Here is a 24,885-nt window from a genome sequence, read left to right as displayed (position 1 = left end):
AGAACTGTTGCGCATAAAGACCCCGCATGGCACTGTGCGACAAAAAAAAGAAAATAAAACTGCCGGAGGAGCACTTACGGAGGGGCTGGTTTCTTTCTCGCCTTCACTACCCTTTCCTACAGGCGATATATCCTCCTCGCCACCTATTTCTCAAAAGCGCGTGTACAATGTCAGCACTAAGCGTGGAGCTTATCAGGATGTCGCGCTTATCGGCTACACGCTGTCATGTGCGCTTGCGCAGTCGAAAACCCCCAAAATGAAGTGAAATCAGTTGATCGCGCACGATAGTCATGCGAGGGGATGTTCCCATTGTGCCTCCTCCTGGGTGCCAACATTAGTACGTTGCTATAGCGACGGCCTCGCACCATACCTTCGGCATATCTTTCCAGCTTTGATTGACCCAGGGGGAGCTGCGGTGCCTCGGACTGGCTCCAAATGCACCGTTAAAGAGTTTCACAATATGGCGGAATGCTACGAGGCTCGGTCGCTTTGCCACTGCGGAAGCGCAATCTACGGCGTGTAAACAAAACGCTTGCCTCCGAACGCAGAACGTATAGAACGGCCTACTTAATTTCGTGTAAACCTCAAGGTGCCATAGAAGGCCGGAACAGCTAGTTCCTTACGCAACCAACGTTTTGAAAGCATCTGATGCAAAAAAAAAAAAATGTTTTGTTTCTGGCCTTCCTTCTACGTATATTGACGAAGCTCCTTAAAGGGACACTGAAGGGAAAAAAAATACTGGTATTAGTAAATTATTCTTTCCGAATACCAAAAACTACTGCGGTTACCGCGAGAAGACCCTTGGTAAGCGAGAAAACGCGCAACAAGAAAATGCAAGTGGCGACGCCGCCTTGAAGTTCTCACACCAAACGTCGTGACGTCAAAGATTTTGACGGCGTCTGCTAGGTCCTACCTAGTTCCTAATTCGTAAAAATGAAGTGCATTGCCCTCTGAGAGGAACATACACTTAACACACCAAATTTCAGGAAATTTTGTTGAGCCAATAAGGCTAAATACGAAAAAACACTGAAATCCGTTACGTCACCACCGGTGATTTCGGCGCGAAATCTAAAATTGAAACTTTTGACATTAATTTTCTCATATACTTATTTAATAAACATATGGTGGTGAAAGTGACGACATCAGAGTTTTCGCAGTATAATTTACCAGTATAAATTAATTTATTGATTGACTTTAGAGTCCCTTCAAACACCTTTTCAACGAAGGCTCTCTGGGCGCCGCCATAATCCACACTGGGTTGTGGTAAACGTGCTTGACATCCCAAAAATGCACTGCCGAGACAGCGACGTAAGCGTTTGTACTCCCCTGCCACATCCCAGAAAGGAGGTGCTCCCCGTCCCCGTTGAAAAAGGTCTATCAGATCACTGGTTCGTGACAACAAAACATCGCCCGCAGTGCGCCACCTGGTATCGTCGCCACGTACCGAAACGGGAGAAAAAGGAAACGGGGATTCCGCGCCGCTCCCCAGAAATTCCCTCGCAGCGCGCTAAAAATGACAACTTCACCCACTTCCCAGGCCAACCGCGCAAAGGGTCTCGCGTGCTTCCGGACTATCATCGACGCACACAGCTGGCCGCGAAACCCGCAGACCTTAACCTTGTCGCCGTTGGCGCTGCCTTCAAGAAGAAGGCGGAGAAAGCAAAAAGAGACACAAGAAACGACGGTCCATGGCGTGCTGCATGCCATGGCGAGACGTGTGCGTACATACGTGCATGGAAGCCTAGAGGAGAGAGAGGGAGAGGGTGAAGAACGCGCGTATAATAATCGATGGCGTTCATTAGGAAAGGCAGGGGCGACACGCTCGCCAAGGCGTGTCGATCGCTGCGGCGGCTCGCTTTCTTTGAGCGCGATGTATACCTTTCGCCTTCTCATTAGCGCCAGAGCAGGACTCGAGCTCGCGTAGGTTTGCCGTCGCGGATCGCTGAGCGCTCCAAGCCGTTCGTGTACGCACCGGCGGTATTTAGTACACAGACACGCGTAACGCACGTACGTGTATACACGGGTGACTCACACGGCGTTGCGGACAGCATGCGTAAATCATAAACAATGGGTAAGCGCACGCACGCCACCGATTCGTACGAAGCACTGGACTATACAATGCAGCGTGTTATACTGTAATAGAAGTGTTAGGGCGGTGGGGACCTTGCTGGTACTATTCCGCCGGAGTGACACGCGCGCGCAATGTGCGCAGGCAGCGTATCGGGCACCAAACTGAATCGAGCGCAGTCACCAAATGACGTCATGACGTCACGACGTCAATATAGCATCAGACGAGGAAAGTGGGGAGCGCCGATTTATGTTAGGGAGCTGACACGAAGTTTTCACCCTTCGTTACACCCCGTCCCCGTCTGTGAGGAATATGGCTCAATCATACCATGTAGTTAGAATAGAACCATGTAATTGTCCCGATAATGGAATAGGATGAGCGCACGACGATCAGGTGGCGGTTGCGGTTGCCAATAGCACTGGTATTAGGGAGGAAAGCAAGGCCTGTTGCGTCGAAGTGCCGGTGCAGGTTGAAAGTGTATCACACGTGTTTAAAAGTGCCGGTAAGTTTCCGTAGTGGGACCCCTTACGACAGGGTCCTAAAAGCCAGTTTACACCCGCTCAATGTATATATGCAGTTATGAATTAAAAGCAGAACACGCGAAACACCTTTCTGCATGGGTGTAGAACGCGAAGACGTTACGTAAGCTCAACAAAGCCAGCTCCGACAAAATACAGTTTACACCCGCTTATTACGTCTGAACATCACCAAAATTGAAGAAGGAAAGCGTGTCACACGTACACCTTTATGGGTGTAGACACATGCGGACTTAACACCCGCACAAGAGTCAACAGAGAGTAGTTCACACTCACTTAACACCCACTGTGAGCATTATATATATATATATAGGGCTCCGTGTTCTCGTAGTTTATTCTTACTGAAATTCGGAGGGTGTTTTTCGGAGTTTTTTTTTTTTTGGCAGAAATTCGGCGTTTATCGGAGTTTATTATTTTCGCAAATGACCGATTATCCGAAATTAAGACTAATTTTTCATTATTCTCAATAGTCCACTATCTCAGATGAAATGATATCTGAACCCGAGAAGATCAGAACACACGAAGAGCGTATTTCAGTTGTCTGGGGGGGGGGGGGGGGCTTGAACGCACAAACATATATACACACACACAGGCCCATATACTTGAATACAAACACCTACGTTTTTGTGCGTATTACAACCTTAAACTTGTAACAGACGCAAGCATACTTTACGAGGTCCGTATATTCGATGTCGTCTGGCGCGCCCCAGTGCAGCCGGGGGAACGTATATATATTAAGATGTCTCGCGCTCCCAAAGGCCCTACATACGTTGACGTCTCTCGTCCAGCGCGATAAGCCGTTGTTAAATGTGCCATGGGTGCGGTCTACGAGATACTGTTGACGTAAGGTAAAGTTTATATCGGCCAAACGGCTGTTGTATCAACGACCGCTTAGGACACGCCCGTTCGACAAATAACGGAACAAGGACATATTAGCCATTAAAATCGGAGTTTATCGGACAAATCCGATTCGTCAAAACTTTACCGGCGAGTGTTTACCGGTTCTTTTTGTTTGCGGATTTATCCGAAAACACGGAGCTTTAATTTATATCGCAAGTGAAAAGGAAAGACGCGTCACACGTACACCCTTCTGGGTGTACAACACCTGCGTGTAGCTATCACCACCTTCCCTAAGAAAGTAAATTTACACCTGCTCAGTGTATACGGTTATGTCATTTACACCAGCTATAGCGGCGGCGGCCCACTTACTAGCTGGAGATGAGCGACTTGACTCTTCCTTGCAGGAACTTGTCGAAAGAGGACGGCATGACTCCCCTTTAGCTCCGAGTGGGGGTGTACGGCGACACCCCGCTGTGTCCCACACGACAAGAGCTCAACCCGTCGAGCGCGGTACGCCGGGACACCCACGACAAATTTTTGGAGTCTGCACTCATCAGGTTTCGACAAACGGGCGAACCGTGGTGACGCTCTTCAGCAGCGGGCCACGGCGTATACTCTCGGCCGCCAGGTGTGTGCCGGAGTCGAGTAATTTTTAAACACCGGGAAGTGCCGTACAACCCGGCGAAAGGGAGTCACCGGTAACCCGCGGAGCGACCACGGCCGCAGCAGCACCGCGGCACACCCCCGAATTTTGGCGAGGACGCCATCTTGAAACTGTACGTCCGCGGGGGAGGCAACGCCAGTGGCGCCGCCACGCGGTAGCGCTTGACGCGCGTTGCGGTGGTGTAGACTAGAAGGTGAAGGACGAAGACCTTTGTTAATACCTATATATATATAGTTATATGTGAGGATTATTGAAGCAATCCTGCGCATATTCTTTTCCTCGTTTACATTTTACGTACTTTACTGCCTGTAATTTGCTGTGTTATCCGTTCCCGCTCACTTTGGTCACTGGGAATACGCCACTAGTCCAGGCCTTTGTGTGTATGTGCCATTGTATGCATCGAAATCATATATAGCTGCAACTCTATCTAACGAAATGATGAGGACGCTCGAATTATTTCGTGAAATCAGGAAAATTATTTTTCGGTCCTTGGGAATCTCAAATTGTATTGCTGCGACACCCAGGAGCTGCCACGGAATTTTAATTGATACCAGCCCACGCCTACGCGTTTAAATGTCCGCGAGGGCGGCCCGGACATTGCCATGGGTCTCCCCTGTCCGGGCGGGGCGATACAGACCAGGTCGAAGCAGGTCACGTCAATTGCTATGACAGCCTGCCGACATATGGAGGCAACAGCCGTGACTATAGGCCGACAAGCACGGAAGTTATACGAGGAGACCATCAGTGCCGTCTTTCACATTAGGGAGTTTTAGCTAGTTACGGAAATACGGTACGCAAATACGCTACCGTATGACGGTACCGCTCCTCCTTTCCAGGTCGTCGACCTTTTGCCGGTGAAGGCACCCCAACACCACAAAAGCTTTTCCAAAATTTACTGTGGGGTTGTCACGGCTTATTGTTGCCTGTCAGCCCACGCATTGTTAACGAGACACCTGCCGTATGGGGTACGCATTGTCACTGGAACGGGGAGCGGCAAAAGTGCAACCAGCGGGAAAGGAGGAACGCTACCGCACTGCCTTACCGTATTTGCGTACCGTATTTCCGTAACTTGCTAAAACTCTCCATGACATAACGAAAGCGACCGCCGTATATGTAGTGCTTCTGTGGGAGAATTTACAGGGACCATAAAACACTGCCGCCCCTAGCGCCATCTGGTACGAGCGCTACCGACTCTTGAAGCCCGCTGTTTCGTGCATGGGCGAGGCGTGCGTGTTTTACTTTGGCGTGAAGCCTCGTCAAAGTAAAACTACGATCGTGACTAGGGCAGCTGCACGCTTTAACTCAACAGCATTAGAGTGCACGCCCAAAGAAGGGCCCGCCTACTTCAAAATTTGAAAAGAAATCGCCACATTTTTACTTACTGATTACAGAAATGACTTCGTTAAATCGGGTTTGTAGCCGAGTTAGCTTAGGGTGAGGACAACAGTGAACCATATGGATACCCACCGGGGAATGACAATTTCTTCGCTATAGCGGGAACTTCGTAAAATCGGGTTTCGTTAGATCGAGCGATCGGATAGGCGTTACGTTACGGACAGATGGGCCGATTTGCTCGTGAAGTGGAGCCTGAGGATATATGCTTCGCATTACAAAAGGCCGGTCACGGGCCAGTGACGGAAAACAGCAATGTCTCGAAAAGCGTCACTACAGTGGCCAGCCGACGATGTGTGAAATGCCGGCAAAAGCATGGCCTCCGTCGTCTCAAATTTCACCACGACGCGTAACACCGTCAAAGAAGTCCATCGTCCTTTCGTTCACAAAGACCCGTCCGCTGCGAGCGGGTGCCTTTCAAAATTACCGGCCGAAACGTGACGTAACTACTACCCCACTTACACGCGACCTCGATCGCAAAGCAAGAAAACTGACCCTCTGCCGACACGCTTCTTGACAGCCGCGTCCATCCGACACCGCCATTACGGCGCTATAATACGTCTCCGCGCATGCGCAAAACACGAACAAAAAGACATTACACAGCTGTAGCTCCTCCCCTCTTTCTACGAGACAATCTGTTGCTTGTTGCTTGGTCGCCGAGACAAAAGGCGCGCGAGGGAAAGGGTGGGAATACTGTGCGAGGAGGAAAGGTGGGGGAGAAGGGAAGGGTCCAGCCACGCTTACAACTGCTTATTAAGTGACCATGAAAATTGAAGATAAAGCACACCGCCGTAACTGTCTGTCTCGCGGAGGTGAGGTGAGGGGGGGAAGAGGGAAAGGGAATGAAGGAATAGAAGAGAGAGAAGTCGAGCGGAGGCGAAAACCGACAAGGAGGAGGCTGGAACGGTCTCAACCGGAGCAGGTGAGATGCAGAAGAGGAAGACGAGAGGGGGTACGGGACGGGGGAGGGGCCGAAGCGGTCACGCCGCCATCAGCGAAAGCAAGCAAAGCCAAACACTGCCACACGGTTCATGGTGGAACGATAACGAAATAAAAAATGATAAAGAAGCAATCCGAGCCGACGCGCTCGCCCTTGACACAGCGAGCGGCGCTGGCCACGCATGACCACCGCAGGTGGGTTGGAACGAAAGATAGAACAAAATGGAAAGAAAGAAAGAAAGAAAGAAAGAAAGAAAGAAAGAAAGAAAGAAAGAAAGAAAGAAAGAAAGAAAGAAAGAAGGAAGGAAAGGGGGCGGGGAAGCAGGCTTTTCAGTGAGGGAAGGTTTCGCTATCCACCCCCCCCCCCCTTCCTTTCCTATCTCAACCGTCGCGGCAGATGGCTGGCTGACCATGCAAGCAGAGCGACACCACCACCAGCGGGGCGAACGGCAAGCACAACAACAGAGCGGTCATCTCAAAAGAAAAACAAGCAAGCCAGGCCTGCTGGCTGATCACCAAGCATCGCCCTTTCTCAAACCTCCTCTTTTCTCGGGGCAGCCGGGTTTCGGATACGGGCAGTACACACACATACGCGCGTATGTTTTGGGCGACGATTGTGCGGGCATCGAGAGAGAGAGACTTTGCTCAGGCGGCGCCGGTCGCGTTTCGTCTGAGAGCGTCCCCTGCCTCCGACACGGCGTCGCTTTCTTTCTCTCCACGCTCTGGTGGATGGATTCGACGAAGACGACGACTATACGATGCGCCGTTGTTGTGGTGGTGGCGGTGGTCAGATGCACGACCTCTCTCGTCCAGCGGTCTCCGCCTTCTGGACGTACAGACTCCTACAATTCCGTGCAGAACGGTGGAGGAACGCCTTAAAGGGGTAGGGTATTGACACCAATTCTCACAGCTGACGCCATACAAATATCCTGTACGCAGAGACTGCTCTGAGCAAATGTGAAGCTCTGGAAATGCCGATAAGACATTGTATTTTCACGTCGAAATCAATTTTCGCATGGCGCGCCTACTCACATCGACACTAGCGTGACGTCAGGCTAATCAATTCTGGTTACTTTACGCGCCAGTATGGCTAGCTGCGATGTCAGGTACCGAAACAACACAAAATGGCCGCCTGTGTGTCACCAACGTCACGATAACTTGTGCGCGCACGTGACCAGAAGCGCATACCGTGTCGTGACGTCAGGGTACAGTAGTAACCGAAACTCGGTTTGGAAAAACATGTTATTAATTTTTCGGGACACACTGACGCTTACCAGTACATTTTCTAGGCTCATGAGGGCCTGACCATTCATTTGACACATAAATTACACGAATTACGCAGTCTTACACTAATTAATAACCACGAATTACTTGAAGTAATTAGCGGTCATTAATTGTTATTGTAAGAGGGCAATACCGCGTGCCATTTCGTGTTTTTTATTTCATCATTTGCTTTTTGTAATAAATCAACTTGATATGGCAATGCACACGCACGTAAAAAAAAAATAGGCAAAAACTTTGGGTAATTGTAGTCCACTAGAGTTAGCACGGTTACTAAGTTGCTAGTGCGGTTACTAACAATTTGGTAACGAGCTGAAGATTCGGGTTAGTACTAGTCACTTACTAACCAGGTAGTCAAGTTCACTAATCTTCATTTTACTACCTTGACTTACGAAGAGATTAGTGCTTTTTGTGACAAGTAAAAGGTTAGTATTTGGTTCTTGAATATGCCGATCTTTTTTTTTTTTTTTTAAGAGTGATAGACAACTTCTTTTTATATTAGGATCACATACACTGGCGCAAAAATACATTATTCCACAGAGTAAGTGTAATAAATTACCAAAATTCAGACAAACAAACGCCGGCCGGCATTCAGAAGTTCAAGCCACCCGATCCAGCACGGGGCCAAACAGAGCGCATCCCCTCTCCACCGCGGTGGTGTAGCGGTTACGGTGCTCGACTGCTGACCCGCAGGTCGCGGGTTCGATCCCGGCCGCGGTGGTCGCACTTCGATGGAGGCGAAATGCTAGAGGACCGTGTACTGTGCGATGTGAGTGCACGTTGAAGAACCCCAGGTAGTCGAAATTTCCGGAGCCCTCCACTACGGCGTCCCTCGTAATCATATCGTGATCTTTGGCACATAAAACCCCCAGATATTATTACAGCGCATCCCTCACACATGACAGAACAGAATGTCCCACGTGCAAATGCAAGCGCGTTTTTCGCAACGCTGACATGAACTGTCTCGTATTTGTAAATTACTCTTTCACAATACCAATATCACCTCGCTTGCCGCGAGAAGACACTTGGTAAGGAAGAACACATGCAGAAAAACGCCAGGCCTGCGCGGAAAGCGCAGCACAGTCACAGCGAAAGCTGGAAGAGCGGCATTTCTAGAGCCCGTTATAAACTCTCCTGTGGCTACTAATACAAGTACACTAGCACGTACCCACTACGCCGCAAAGCGTAATTTTTGGGAAGTTGGGAAGCACCCAGCACGACATTATTCGTTGTTCTGTGGAGAAGCGAGGTACCATATGTAAGCGATTATGTGCAGTTTGTTGATGCGGCGGTTGATGACGATGAATAATTATGGTTGCGCCCTTTGTAATGGGTTGGAAGCTTTAAACGACCCACTAGTTACGTAATGCATATTGTATGACGCCCGGTCGTTATTTAACTGTCCCACCACGCTTTATAACACACTTTAACCGGAGAAACGTAGAGCGAGAGAGAGAGAGAATTGACTTTATTGAGACCCTGAAGAAATGGATCATGGGAGCCTTATGGGCTTCCTTGGCAACCAACAGAAGTGCACTTGCGAGGAACCCACTACGCTATAAATCATTGTAATTTTTGAGAAGTAGGGCAGTAGGCACTGCGCCATTTTTCGTCATTCTACGGAGAGCGTTGGTACCTGCTAAACGCATGCAAGGCATTATGCGCACTTTGTTGATGCTGTGCCTGATGACGATGAAGAATTATGGCAGAGTCCTTTGTAATGGGTTGGAAGCATGAACAACCTACTCGTTGCGCAATTCGCATTGTGTGACGCCTGGTTACAGAATTCGCGTTGTGCGACGCTTGGTGCTTAGTCTACTCTTTTACCACGCTATATTGCATATGCTAATGTGGTTCCTTCCCGACATGAAGCCTGTATAGGACCTTTTTGCAAAGCAGTTTCAAGCACCGGCATGGCTCAGAGGTTGAATACTGGGCTCCCACGCAGAGGGCCCAGGTTCGAACTTTGTTCCATCCTGGAATTTTTTTCTAATTTATTTTTTTTCTTATTTCGAGCGATACTGGTTACGGACACCGGCGGCGGCGTCGGCGGACAACTACGGCACCAAAAACGGCCGGTGAAATGATCTCATAACAGCTTTCGCTGTAACAAAATCCTGGTGGCGACGCCACCTTGAATTTCTAGCACCAATCGCCGTAACGTCATAGATTTTGACGGCGTCCACTAGGGCCTGCGTAATTCCTAACCGCGGTGAGTATAGTACATTATCCTCTACGGGCGCCAAAGATGTAGCATACCAAGTTTCAGTATATTTCGTTGAACCAATGTCGCCAAAATACGAAAAAAAAAGCTGTTTGAAATCCATGACGCCGTGCACGTGCGGAGATTTCGGCGAGAGATTTAAAAATGAAACATTGAGCTTGACTTTCCCTTCTATTAGTAAACCTATAGCGGTGAAATTAACAGTAGAGTTTCCAGAGTGTTATTCATCACTCGAAATTCATTCATTGTTTCACTTTAGTGTCCCTTTAAGAATTACATTTTTCGCGCAAGCCAGTGCGTTGGGACGGTTGGGATGCTTTGCGCGCTTTCACAATGCCTATAGCAGTGTCGTCGAGTCGCCGTCCAATGGAATGTGGATGCAAATCGGTACTTTATGAAATCCCCTAAAACTCACTGCAATCGTTAGATTACTCTTCAAGTAACACATTATCTAAAAGGTGGCCCAAATCGTAGCTCTACCTTGGCCGCCGCTATCGCGGCCACTTACGACAGCTGAGAGCGGGAGCGTACACGAAACAAAAGCGAGAAAGCCATCCATCCATAAGTCAATCGATCAGTGAAAGCCTATTACACCAGGGAAAAAAAATATCCATGGCCTTCGGGGCTAAAATCAGTACTAGGCAGCTTGACTGGGTGCTTCGAGACCCTTACATATTGGCAGCATAAAACTTTTATCGTAATCGGAAGCGTATACGAAATCAAGTTACCGAGTTGTGCGAATGACTGAATTATAACGTCCGATGCGATAGTAATGACAACAATGACAAAAAACACCGCGCGAAGACCGCGTAGACGCAGCTTATTGTGTGCACTCCGCGGGCTCTTCTCAAGCGTAGAAGTCGAGACTTCGGTAAGAAGGCGCTGCACCGAACTAGAGGAGAGATAAAAGTACGGAGGGATGGCTAGCTATATACGCCCCTCTTACCCCATGATAGTCTCATTTTTCACTCTCTCCCACCACGCCCCGCCGTATCTATACCATCTCATGCTACACACTCCGCCTCCACGCATCGTTAGCTTTTCTCTCCCCTCTCTCGTCCTCACTCTCTCCACGGAGTCGTGCTGTCCAGTGTCATCGGCACCGCGTTACCGCGTCGCTCTCTCGATGCACTTTCTTTTTCACTGGCTTCCCTCCTCACCACTCGTCGCAGAGTCGCCAGGATGGTGACGCAAGAAGAGCGGAGGGCCCCTATTCTCTTCGACGATGACAACTTTTGCAGATGGAGTCAACGCCAAATGAAGACGGCACAGACTCGCAGACCGCAAGACCAGCGCGCCTTCTCGTGGGCGGCTGCCAACGAGGCGCGAATAGGACTTTTTTTTCTTTTAATGCCCGGCTTCTTATTCGAGAAGTAAACTGGGGGCCCCCAAGCCGCGCTGGTCTGTGGTTACGGTGAACGACTGGTGAATCGAAGGTCGCGGGGTCGAATCCCGGCCGCGGCGGCCACATTTCGATGGAGGCGGAAATGCTATAGAAGCCCGTGTGCTTCGATTTAGGTGCCCGAACCCCAGGCGGTCGCCTCCACTACGGCGTCCCTCATGTTCATCATCGTGGTTTTGGGACGTAAAAGCCCAACCAATTATTATTAAGAAAACTGGGTGCTTCAGAAACAGTGGTATACGGTTCCCTTAATGCCCAGCGTGTGTTCTCTATGTCTATTGATATCATTCCCGTAATTTTTCTAACTTAACGATCCTTATACTTTCTGCTGAAAGCTCTCTGCAAAAGTCGAGGACGAGATGGCTCGTAGAAAGAAAGAAAGAAAGAAGAAAGGAGAGACGTACCACTTTCATTTGAACTGAAGATTGAATGCATAGTGGTGGCGAAAACATTTGCTTTCTACTGAATGCATAGCTCGCCGCGAAGTCTCATGCACACGATAGAGAGCGTTGGTCGCTGATGAAACGGGCACAAAACGCAGCGAGGTCTGTTTACTCGCCGGTGGGCGGTTGATGAAAATGCGGCGACCGCCGTAGCCGCGCTTTCGCGTGTGCATGGCACAATGAGCTAGCTCTCTTCCATTTTTTCTGCACAAGAAAGCTCCGTATAGCTATATAAGCTATCATATGATAACGCGTCTGCACGTCTATATATTATTTTTCTCCTCCCATATATACGCCGGTGCGTCGCGCCGCATTGTTCGGTTAAATTACCTTTCCCTCGCAGAACCTTTATTACAAAGGCTCACTGTTATGAGTATTCCAACAAACCCGACTATGTAGTATCCAGTCGCCCGAGTCAAATTGTTTTCTTTAGTGGCTCGATAACGGCTTTTCACGTTATTACAGCTGCGACGAAACACGCGAGCATGTGTTACAGGTGTGGCGTATTAGACGAGAGGACTGATCTCATTAAAATTACGACTTTGGAAAATATCCCATCGCTGTCACCATTAATTTTAAGAGCCGGCGCCGGGCTTGCGCATAAAAAAAAGATATAAATAATAAAACTAAAAAATTTAAAAAGAATACGGAGGCGACTTTAATCCTTAGCTGTCTAGTAGTGGAGCTCACGCGTCGGCATTCGTGTGTCCCCGTATACTGCTTAGGTTAAATTATGTTGCGTCACACTGTAAAAGCGGATCACGGAGGACACGTTGACAGAAGCGCTTGGTTGACACCTGCTCCGCCAGGTGCCGCAACGATCCCATCTGCAGCTACGTAAATAAATGTGTTTATCCTCATTCTCGAGGACTACACTTACTCCAACATCGTCCTCGACGTGACTCGGCTGCTGTTTTCGGCATGCCCGAGCCCAACTATCAGAGTACGTGCACGGCCATACGACATGGTGTGCCGAAAGCTTCGATATTTTCTGCAAGTTCTTGTGCACTATAAACTCAGATGTACAACGGTTCTTAGTACATGCGCGTCGAAAGGAACGATGAGAAGTAGCTGGAGGAACAAACGCGCTGTCATAGTGAAAGAAGCGAGTGACGAGGACAGACCAAAACCAAACGCAAAAAAAAAAAACAGAATGAAGAAGGAAGTGACGCAATCCCCTAAATAAAGAAACAAAACACGTGAGGCGAAGGGGAGTTTCACGCCACGCGAGCAATTCCGCGTTCGACACCACCACAGGCATACCCTAAGTCGGCGCATGCGCGCGGAGCTTCTCAGAAACGCACAGTGACCAGTCGTTGTAAGCTAAATACCTCGCTGACGCTGCACGAAAAACGGAGCCTGACATGCGCCGAAAAGAATGAAAGAAAACACAGATAGAACAAGCTGTATTGCGCCACGCGAGCTAGTTCGCGAGCGGCGTCAGCAACACACACACACACACACACACACACACACACACACACACACACACACACACACACACACACACACACACACACACACACACACACACACACACACACACACACACACACACACACACACACACACACACACACACACACACACACCTACCTCATATACCCCCCTCGACGAACGCTTCCTCGTGGCGCACCTCCGGTGACCAAAACAGCTCCCCGCATGGAGCGAGCAGCTATAGAATGCGTCACCCACAGAGGAGGTGCGTAGTACGTGCTATTCCTTGCTCTCCTGGGCGCGCGTGCAATCCGGAAGCGGTATTTCGGCAGCGGGCCCCGGGTTCGAATCACTTTTATGGCGGGGCCGCTTACGAGCGTTAAGTTTCCTTAAATAAACGTATTCTATATGAAGCGAACACTGTCAACTGTCACTGCGATGACTGGTCATCGACACCATCGGAACGATGACATGATAAATGTGTGTTAACTCTTCGTGCTTGTGGTCGCCATTCAATCAATCATTCATTCCTTCAGTTAAGAATCTGAGCAAGCGGCTTTCATTCATTCATATAGTACAAAAAATCGTTCAGCCATGTTATGAATTTCGAGGCCCATAACGCCGCAGTGCAGACCTATAACACATAAAAAAACTGAATTCTGCAAAAGAAATAAAAGAGAAAAGCACGATCTGATTATAAGGCACGCTGTAATGGAGTAGTCCAGATTAATTTTGACTACCTGGCGTTCTTGATATGCAACTAAATTTAAGCACACGGGACTTTATGCATTACACCGACATTGAGCCCATATAACGTGTAAACTATAGAGAACGCAAAACGTTAATTGAGCATAATGAAAAACCTATACACGCTTGAAAACAGAAATGCGAACAAAATCAATATTACAAGCACGCATCTACCTGCATGCAAGCAGCACAGAACGCAAAGCACACGCAATCTCTAGACTAGATAAAGTTTCACCTTAATTAAGCCGCTTTGTCTTACTAATTAGATTTTAAAATTGAAAGCCTTTATCTCTTTATGCACGTTTTTATTAGATATCGTCCAAACTCATTCGCACCTGCACCCTCTGTATACCAAAATTCCCTGTCCAATCTCCTTTCACCGACTCGCGGGTCGACAAGTAGAGGCTGTGTAACGGCGTTTTATAGCCCCACCCTAAAGGAGCCTTTACCTGACCTCGAGTGGACCTTGATTAACGCCTGCACTGCAGTGTCGTTTATCAGGGCTCTCTCTCGGCGCAGACACGCGGTCTGCTGCCGATTCGTTTATTGCGACGAGCCTTTTAAGCGTGAGCGCGCCTATCGTACGCCGCGTATCTTATACGGTCGTTCGCGGCATGTTAGTCGTCGAATTAACGACCCCCATTCTCCGTGGCGTGACAGCGTATTCCTCGGGCCACGAGAGTCTTTTCGCGAGGTTGCGTATTCTCGGTCGCAACGAGGCAGGCGTATAACCGTAAAATCGCGACTGAAAAACGCGTTCTCGGAAAAGTGTGACCGTCCTGCATGTGTAAGTGAGAGCGCAACAGCTCAGTGTATTGGTGCAGTGAAGACTGCTTTCCTCTCTTTCTAAAACGCGCAGATTGTGCATACGTATGTGTGTTAATTGTTCTCGTAAGTCACTTGGCTTCATAATAATAACTGCTGGGGTCTTACGTCCTAGCAATTATTATTATGAAACCAAGTCGTTTATTTGTATCACTGTAACGATTATCCTCCAGTAGTGATTAGCTTGACTGTAGTGCTGATTTCATGATATGCCCTTGTGCCTGTTTATTGTGAACGACCGTTTTTTTTTTTTCTTGAAAGCGTATTACCTTCCCTGCATTTATTCCTATTTGTTCGCCAATTTGTAAATTCAGCAAATGTATATCCCCTCTGCTAAAACCCTAAGTGAGGGTTGCACTGTAAATAAATAAATAAATAAATAAATAAATAAATAAATAAATAAATAAATAAATAAATAAATAAATAGTGAGGAACGCCGTAGTAGGCCTCCGGAAATTTTGACCATCCGGTATTCTTTAACGCGCACCTAAATCTAAGCACGCGGGCCTCTGGCATTTTCGCCTCCATCGAAATGCGGCCGATGCGGCCGGGATTCGATCCCACAACCTTCGGGTCAGCAGTCGAGCGCCGCAACCGCTAGACCACCGCGGCAGGTAAGACTTGGCTTTTTGGTTCAACGAGAGAAGGAATTTTTTTCGAGGGGCTCGTTTCTTCGTCAGTAATTTGTAATGCGAAGTTAGTAATTACGTTAATTAGTAATGCGTAATTCGAAGTTTGTGGGTTCGGATCCCGTTGACGGAAAGGGCGATCTTTTCGTCCGCTTAAATTCATTTCCACGGACGTCACAATTACTACACTACAGTCAAACACAACACTTCATGTCCCCCTCTGCTTGCCTTGTCCTATATTGTCTGTTGGATACATTACGTTGGCTTTTCGGTTAAGTTCTGCGGCAGCTAGCCCTCATGACACAGGCAAGAATGTTAGCGAAGAATTATGTTTGACCACTTTGTAGTGGGTGGGAAGCTTTAAACCACACACTCGCTGCGCAATTACCATCGTGTGCAATTTTAAGGCGGCGTCGCCACCGGTATTTTCTTTTTGCGCGTGTTCTCGCTTGCAAAGCGCCTTCTCGATTTGGAAATTGTGAAAGGGTAATTTACTAACATGAGGAAAATAGTTTGTCTCTTTAATGTCCCTTTAAATACGTGTATCTTCAAAAAAAAAAGAAAGAAAAACGGGCTCAGCCTCGGCGCGTGCGTCATGCCGCCGGATACAAGTTCCTGAGTACACACGCTAAGTACTCGTTAGCGTGCGAAAGTTCACTCTGCGCCATGCCAGAACTTTCTAAGTGCTCTCTCCCCATACATTTTCGTGAAGCGTGCTTAAGTTAAGCACGCCACATGCGCGACGGTATAGCATACAAAACACCCGTGCTCCGAGTATTCGCCATTCGACAGAGATTTCAGTTGCGGCGGCCCGCGTTTATAGTTCATCTGCTGTCTCGCGCGAATTGGAAGCCATTAACGAAACTAGGTCATCGGCGTTTCAGATATAGTTAGGTCCGCTTAGTACGAAGTTTGATCGCTTGAAGGCAAAAGCACTGCACGCGTCGGGCAATTCGGAAGATGTCGGCTCGCTTTGCTCCTGCCGCAAATTACCTTTCCAACAACATCCGGGGTTTAACGTGCCAAAACCACGATATGGTTATGAGGCACGCCGCAGTGGAGGGCTCCGGAAATTTATTTTGGCCATCCGGTGTTCTTTAATAACGTGCACTGACATCGCACAGTACACGGGCCTCTAGCATATCGCCTCCGTCGGCAAATTACCTTTGCGTTCTCACTGATTTGTCTTAACATTTCTTAATTTCAAGTGAGCGCAATGAAATCAACGGAAATCAAATGAAACTGACTTCTTTTGGAAAGAGGCAAAGAAACGGCTCGCTTTAATGACACCGGTAAGATTGCGATCGGAAGCACAAAAAAAAAACCAAACTGTCTTTTGTTTGTTTATTTTCTCTTGCACATTTATGCCTCGCCGACACAGTAATGATCTTGTTCATCAATCACATGATACAGGTGCACATCGGCGAACCTTCGCCACTTGCTATGCTCCACAAACGCCATGTTTCTGCGCTACCTGCAGCCTCCAATGTGTGTGTTGAGACTACCAAATCGAGATAAAGCTCAAATTTTGCACCGTCGAGGCCGTCCGACAACATGGCAACATCGATGACGTCGGTGGATGGAAGAATTCACGGATACATGCGACGCTACACACCAAAGCGTGCATGATTGCTTACGTAGCAGATGTTTGTTGTGCAGCCGAGCGCAGACTACATACCCTTCCCTACAAAGGTAGCTACTGTACAATACTTTCCACAGATATTTCTTCAAACCGAAGGCTGCGACATTCTATCACGACGAACTCCGGCGATCTCACGGCCCGCAGAACGCATTAAAAGAAGCCGGGGTTGTGACAAAACTAAAAGAAACTAAGTAATAATCTCACCACGATGGGTCGTAATAGACATCGGACGGCGTCGGCGGGGTGGCGCAGTTGTCGTAGACCGACCAAGTCCGCTGCAGCGGACGGTGCAGCCCTTGCAGCGCCGGCATAATAAGATCGCCTATAGTCCTCGTCGTCACTCAAGAAATTTTTTTTGCACGCCACGCGAGCACACACACACACACGCACGCACCGTCGTTCGGACTCTGGCGCATCCAACTCAGCGTCACCAACCGTTATGCCAGCCAAGCCAGCCACCAGGGTCCGAGGTTAAGCGGGAGGGGGACAACCAAAATGAGCGAAAAGCAAAAAAAGAAAGAAACAGACGGTCGAGAGCAGACGATAATTTCTGCGCCCCTCACTCACTCGCTCACTAACTCCCTTTCGGAACTGGCATTTTACTTTTTTTTTTCTTTTTACGCCCACCGCCCATGGAGCGTGCGTCCAGGGTTCTAAATTGAATTGCAGCAAAAGGGAGAAACAACAACATAAAAAATGGTAAAAAGAAAGAGCGAAACGGAGTCAGTTTAGGGGGAGGAGGCGCGCCTGCGTGAACGCCCAGCGGTTTCGCGCAACTCGCGAAAGTTGCAGCAGACGACAAAATAAGCGAGCAGACGACGCGGTTGCTGCCCGAACGAACGGCCATGGACTCGGGGGCCCCCACCGTTCCTTGACTCCTCGTTTGCTAAACTCGACCAGTTTGTTTCGTTCGGCCTCGGGCTTTCTTTTCTTTCGACAGACTTCTGAAGTCTGAGAGAACGAACCTTTGTGTTTTCTTCTCAAAACGTAAGTCCATGCATTGCTGCAAGGCTGTAGTGGTATCGGTAGCGGCACGCACACGATCTCGTAACTCAAATAACAGCTACGAGAAGCGCATTCCGAAACTATAAAATGCGGGAATGTACGCGAACACTAGCAGAGGAGTAGCCGGCGCCTCGTACAGGAACCAACATCTTACATACATTTATTTACAGAAAACAAAGAAAAGATTTTGGCGAATACGTACGAGCGTCATGAAGTTTACATGAACGTACGCATGCTTGTGGGGTGTAGCCAGACACAACCGCAAAATTGCGATGCGCGAGTCTGTTCGGTTCGCGTGCCAACGCCGTTTCTTCCGGTCGCGAAATCTCCAGCAGACGACAAATGGTGCCAAAGCAGCTAGACGACTCCCCGAAGGGCTCTAGACACGGACGGCGCCGCTTTTCCTTTTTTTCGCGCATCGTCCGCTAGCGCTAACCAGAGCACGCATTTCTCAGCGCTTTACTCCGTACTTTTTCTTTTCTTCAATCTTTCTTAACTTTCAGGCAACAAATATATTTCGAACGAGCTCTTTGGCCCAGCGAGTCATAAGAAACAGCAACCATCCATCGTTGCGCGCATTTTCCTTTTTTTAAGGTGTCATCCTGTAGAAGAAGAATGGCGTCAGAGCCACACCTGCGCCACAAGAAGTGGCTGTGAACGTTGTACGTGCGTCAAGCGTATTTCACTGGCACCAAGAGCCCTTCGAAAACTGAAAGCAATTGCTTCAGCAAAAGACATGCACAAGTGCAATGCAAGCCTGCTCATGAATAAAACCCTGCAGCCTCGATGTAGGAGAGCGGACAATGATGAGGCTACAATTAAAATAATTAAAACATAAAACATATATACGACGCGCGGGGCGATGTTATTCATTTGGACTTTATATACAAGGAACATGACGGCGACGCCGACGGCAAAAATGCGCATACAGTGTCCATGTAAGTCCTATAGCAATAACAGCAACCGAGGCAATGCTTCGGCGCGTTGCCGTTAAGCGAGCGCTATATACCATGCCCGCTTAAATTTCGTGAAATGTTTGACGGCTTATTGCTAAACCTTGCGTCTAGAATTGACCCGTTGCTATGGTGACTGCTGTCAGTGCGAGGCACGTCTGAGACGTTAATCCTGACAAGACTGACCTTCGTGGCCAGAGAATCAAAGGATACTAACTACATCTTCTTACGATGGAGCATGGCGTCCGAATGACCACTGGTGAACTTTTTGTTGTTGTTGTTCTGAGGTTTTACGTGTCAAAACCAAGGTATGCTTATGCATGAGGAACGCCGGACTCCGGGCTAATTTGACCACCTGGGGTTTGTTAAGACGTACCTAAGTAAGCACACAGGTGTTCTCGCATTTCAAGCCCGTCAAAATGATGCCGCCGTGCCCACGGGAATCGAAACCCGCATCCTGAATGCTTGGAATACACCGCCATGGCTGCGAAGTTAGCACAGCGGCTACTGATAAAATTTAAATCTTTCGGTAATGACCAGTCGTTAAGAAAAAAAATAAAAGTGCAGTTTCAACTATAGTAATCCTCTGCCGAGAAGTCTGAAATAGAGTACCCAGGTAGGGCGCTTCTCGGCAGGTCATGCTTGCAGAAGGTTCATTCCACAGTTTTTTGGCACGTACACGCGCAAGAAGGAAAGAAAAAGACAAAAAAGAGACCGCGCGCGGTCAGGTACTTCTAAAAGCGTAACGGCCACCGCCCGCTCTACGACGTCACAGGCAACGTTGCGCCAACTTGCGCGTCAGCGGCTAACGGGGAAACAAAGAAAAAGTGTAAAAACAAACACCGCGGGGCCGACAAATCATTGGCAAGGTGCTTAGGGGGCGTGTACACAACACACACACACACACACACACACACACACACACACACACACACACACACACACACACACACACACGAACGGTGTCGCGCTGTGAAGCTCGAGGGCGCGGGTTCGACTGCCGGCCACGGCGGCCGCATTTCGATGAGGGCGAAAACCAAACCGTGTACTTGAACTTAAAGGTGCACGTAAAAGAATCCCAGCTGGAAGAAATTAAGCCGGAATCCCCCACTGCGGATTAATCAATTAATTGAATTAATCAATTAACTGAAGCTGTAGGTTCTATTCCAGCCAGCATTCCGGCGAGGACAGAATGCGAGAAAAGTCTCTAGCCCATGCATACTTATGTGCACATTAAAAAATATCCCGATTCCTCCGATACACGGAGTTGCCTAATAAGCATATTATACAGGGCTTTTGACACGTAAAACGGCATAATTTATTTACTGATTTATTTTTCCTTTCTCTCCCAATCTGTCTCAATTCTGCGTGTGTCAGCAGCGTCGTGTTTTTTATATATTTTCTCATTCACTTTAATTCATGATATATATATATATATACACCGGCACGCAGTTGCCCTTGCTGTATCATTCCGCGCGAGTAACTGCGCATATCCTCGCGCATAAATTTAGAAACGAAGGCGGCAACAAAATATCGACCCGCAGGAAGCGGGGTATTCTACAGTTATCGACAAACGGAAAGCTATAAGCAGCTATACCTGGACCGAAAGCCCGAGAAACGCTTCGAGGAAATCCAAGTAAAGAAACGAGCCGGACTTTACATATGTACACCGTTGTATATGTGAAGTATTAGAAACGTGGCCCACGTTAACAGCAGCCAAACCTGGTGTGTAAAAAAAAAGAGAGAGAAAGAAAAAGGTAGCGTCGTTACACATAGAAAATATATGTCCATTCAGTTTCCCGCGCAAAACTGCACTATGGGCGCGCAAATCCCCCAGATTGCAAAAAAAAAAGAAAAGAAAGTCTCGAGGCGAAAAGTCGATACCATTGGGCCGGCTCGCGAATACTTCTTTACAAATTAAAAAAAGAAAGACTAACTACCTATCTGCACTCCAATTTCCATGCCGCGTCACGACCGCACCGCGTGAAAGAAAGTAGTAGTAACGGTAACTCACAATACAAAGACAAAACGCAAAACAAATCGTCACCGACCGTACGTCAGCATCGCTATGCACGTGCAAGCCGATGACGACAGAAGCGTATACATACAAACGTTCAAAGAGAAACGACGTCGATTCGCGTAGATCACGTCAGGTCCTCCCTTTTTCTCCTCACCCTTTATTTATTTAAACATTTTTTTTTGCTCATCGGTATTACGGTATGTCCTCGGAGAGAATGTCCGCCATGTCCGACGAGCAAACAAGCGAATCAGATATACACAGATAAAAGAGGACAGGAAAGAAAGAAAACAAAAATCGCTAGAGAGAATTCGATTAGCGGGCCCTGGCCGGGAAAAACCGGGAGTGGAAGGCAAGGTCCCGCTACATGACATCATGTTTTCCTCCTCTCCCCAAAACCTTCGCACCTTTCCCCCTCGACCTTTATGGCTTTTAAAAGAAAGAAAGAAAGAAAGAAGGAAAGGTCGGCGGATGGGAACGGGCATATACGTCAATACCGGCGCAAAGGAAAGTCGATCTTTCCGCTTCCCCTCAACTTTCCCTCCCCACGTGTCCCCCAAGCTCCCCACTCTCCCCCGTTTTCCCTAACGCTCGATTCCCGTACACTCTGGGTCGGAATATAAATGCGTGCAGCGCTGCCGCACCGATCTGACACGGGTGGCTGACATCCACGTGCAATGTGCTCAACACATGACATAATCCTTGTTGATTGACATGAAGACGAAAAGGAGGTACACGTGCTTACCTGTAAAGAAAAATGAAAGAAAAAAAAAACAGGAATGCAGACAACGCTGAAAGAGCCTGGCATAGTTGGTTACTGGCTTTATGGAACACGGCTTTTAACGCGCCGTGCAGAATGGGGACGCAGTACGCGCCGATAAAACCATGACACTCAAGGACTCGCGATGCGAGATCAGTAACGTACCCAATTCTGAGAACAAACAGGATAACCGCACAAACAGGCAAGGCGAGATTCGATTGCGTCGTCATACAAAGCAACGTTTCGCTGTACGCAGAAACGCCACACCGTTACAACGCGTAGAGTTCTTCGCTGAAGCCGTCGATGATAAAAGTATACTAGAGGAGAAAGAGAGCATTACGTCACACATTTGCAGCCTTGATAAGCGAAACTTTCCACGAAGCCCGTCCCGAGGAGTTTCGGCACGACACGTGACCTTCGAGACGGCGTATTGGCCGAGAATGTTCGGTTTACTGTAGTTTTTAGTCGATCCGTACTTGTACAACTGCGCTGCAGTATACTATAGCTCACTCTGACGTCGCGATGACGTGTTGGACCAATATTTTCTTGTCTCGAATCGTGTTGCGCAATGCTCGAGCTGTCCAAATGTTTCTTTCCTCTTTGGCTTGATGGGACGAACCGGTACGAGAGCGCGAAATCATTCTGAGTTGGTTCGTGAACAAGTATGGCGAAAATCACCGATAATCTCTTTATCGTTTTTTTTTTAGTCAAGGGCGACCCTATTTCGTTGCGCGCAATCTGCGGAAAGTGCGCACACGTACGGTGTTCCGCAGGAGAGCTCAGCGGGTGAGAGTCATTTGAAATTGCCCCCAGTACGGCGCCCACAGCGTTCTCGCTCGGCTGGCTTCGCCGCTCCGAAAGAAAACGGGGGATCGAGCGGAGACGGGTGAAGCGTAGGCGATGACGTCAGGGCACCGAAAATACGTGGAACGAAAGGAGAAACGGCGATAAGCGACCGCAGGCGCGTGTCGTTCAGGTGAGCGAGCCTATTTAGCTGATGTGCGTAAGCGAAAGGAAGGATGGGGAGTTTGCATTAGCGCCCTACAGTATATCATCCCTTTTTTGGGAGCAAAGTGCCCACTGTACTTCAGGTGCGCTCCGCGAGCTTTATATATGCCAGTCATGGAATTCACGCACTGCGCTCGGCACACACCAACTAGTCAATCAATGTAATCGATATCTCCCTGCCTAAATCTAGATGTATGTCTGTCTACAGCTACATGTGTACGTGTGTGTAGCTATGTACAAATCTGTCTACACTATGCCTAAGCCTGTCTATACCATCCTTAAATATGCCTACACGATCCCAAATCTCCCTACGCTATCCCTAAGTCTGGTGAAAACTTTGAAAGACGCCGACCAAGGTGAAAATATGTTTACACTGACATTTCGGCTCCCACGTGGGAGCCTAGTTGACAATGAATCCCTATGTCTGTGCTATACCCATATATGCGTGTCTGTGTACGATCCTTAAATCTGTCTATACAATCCCCAACTTTGTCTACCACCGACAATTCTGTACTATACCAAAACACGTCCATACTACTCCCAAGACTGTACTATCATTAAAATACACCTTCACTATCCCTAAATCAGTCTACACTGTCCTCAAATCTGTACAATCCTGAAGTCTGTACAATCCCTAAGTCTGCACAATCCCTAAGCCTGTACAATCCCTAAGCCTGTACAATCCCTAAGTCTGTACAATCCCTAAGTCTGTACAATCCCTAAGTCTGTACAATCCCTAAGTCTGTCTATACTATCCCTAACTTTGCACGAACAATGCCTATTGATGCATAGTTCGAAAGATTTTGCCGAGAAACGAAGTCTTCCTTACAAGCAACTATCGGGCGTAGTTGTAAACGTCGACATTCGCACCGCACTGCACACAAATGCTCTCCTCTCGGCCCGGGTTCGCAGGGAGGGTATTCATCGCAGCTGATAATGACCGGCTATTTCATCACGATTAGGCCCTCGCCATTGATCTGCGCAGCTGGTGTTTCCTATACACGTATACTGCACGTGAAAATGCAATGAAAAATGGTTGTTAAAGCCAGAGCTGTGTCAGTAGTTTTTACAACGTCGTTGCGTTGCCGTCAGTGATTACGCCCATCGCGTATCCTTCTCAAACTATCAGTCCGGCCATTTCTCTCGTCAAAACCCTTTCAATTTTATAATCGCTCGCATTCAGTGGACCTCGCAAACAGGTGATCAGCATACCTAACGCAGTGATGGAAGCGACATCTTGATTTTTGGAGCAGATTCTGGAGCAGAAAAAATGGTGCTTTGGAGCGGCCATAAGTGCTTACGGAGCAAAAAAAAATGTTAGTTTGGAGCAGCTATTGGTGTTTTCGGAGAAGATGGCAAAATATTCCAAACGACCCCTGGAAATTAAAGCATCATTTAGGCATCGCATAAATATTAATATTTATTATTAAACATATTGCACACACAATAATCACTTCAAATTGCGAGAAGCAAATAATTCAGCAGATGGATGGTCATTGAACACAAAGCGAGATGAGCAACACATATTTAAATTACCCGTACTAGTGGTAGAAATGATATAGAAGCGATAAAGCTGAGCACCAAATTACAAAAATAGCCACAATCACGTGTGACTATTGCCAAAGCAGCAGTTTACAATCGGTAAGAGTTCAGCATGTTATTTTCATATTTCGCCAAAATAGCCAGCATTGAAAATTTCAAAAATAAGATAAGCTAAATGAGCCACACACTTAAAATGCCAGTTCTTGTGGCACAAATGAGGTTGACGCTGATAAAGTGGTAAATGCAATCAGTCACACATCAAAGTCACAGCAGCAGTTATTAATCAGTGCGACATCGAAATAACCTCACACGCATTTCACCAAAATAGTCTACTTGTCAGGTACAAATATGCAGCTAAATCAGATATATATAGACAGTGCCAGTACTTGTGGCATTGTCAATATGCTAGTACACAGCTAGTATACAAGCTGCATACTAGACGATAGTACACAGCTTGTTTTCGTTTAGGCTCGCTGCGTGGTCACCACGGTTAAAGTTCACTGTTTTCAGTTTTCCAGAGCCATTCCCAGG

At 47.9% G+C, this 24,885-nt stretch overlaps 1 protein-coding gene across 4 annotated transcripts in view; it reads right to left on the bottom strand.

Annotated features, from left to right (window-relative positions):
• The window catches only part of LOC119374595 (protein enabled), a 121,272-nt gene that overhangs the window by 39,814 nt on the left and 56,573 nt on the right, over window positions 1–24,885 (bottom strand). Inside the window, exon 1 of one of the 4 annotated variants that reach the window (XM_049420379.1) lies at window positions 17,274–17,399. The exons of 2 other annotated variants lie outside the window; for them this stretch is intronic. In XM_049420379.1, the coding sequence (XP_049276336.1) occupies window positions 17,274–17,380 (107 nt within the window). In that variant the 5' untranslated portion in view covers window positions 17,381–17,399. Of the gene's footprint in view, window positions 1–3,813; window positions 3,977–17,273; window positions 17,400–24,885 lie in introns of those variants that run through there. One more of the 4 variants, XM_049420382.1, reaches the window with a different exon arrangement.

This window comes from Rhipicephalus sanguineus, chromosome 11 (genome assembly GCF_013339695.2).
Source record: "Rhipicephalus sanguineus isolate Rsan-2018 chromosome 11, BIME_Rsan_1.4, whole genome shotgun sequence".
In the NCBI taxonomy this organism is placed as follows: domain Eukaryota; kingdom Metazoa; phylum Arthropoda; class Arachnida; order Ixodida; family Ixodidae; genus Rhipicephalus; species Rhipicephalus sanguineus.
Note: the sequence above shows the minus strand (reverse complement) of the source record. Positions and strands in the feature narration are given on the sequence as shown.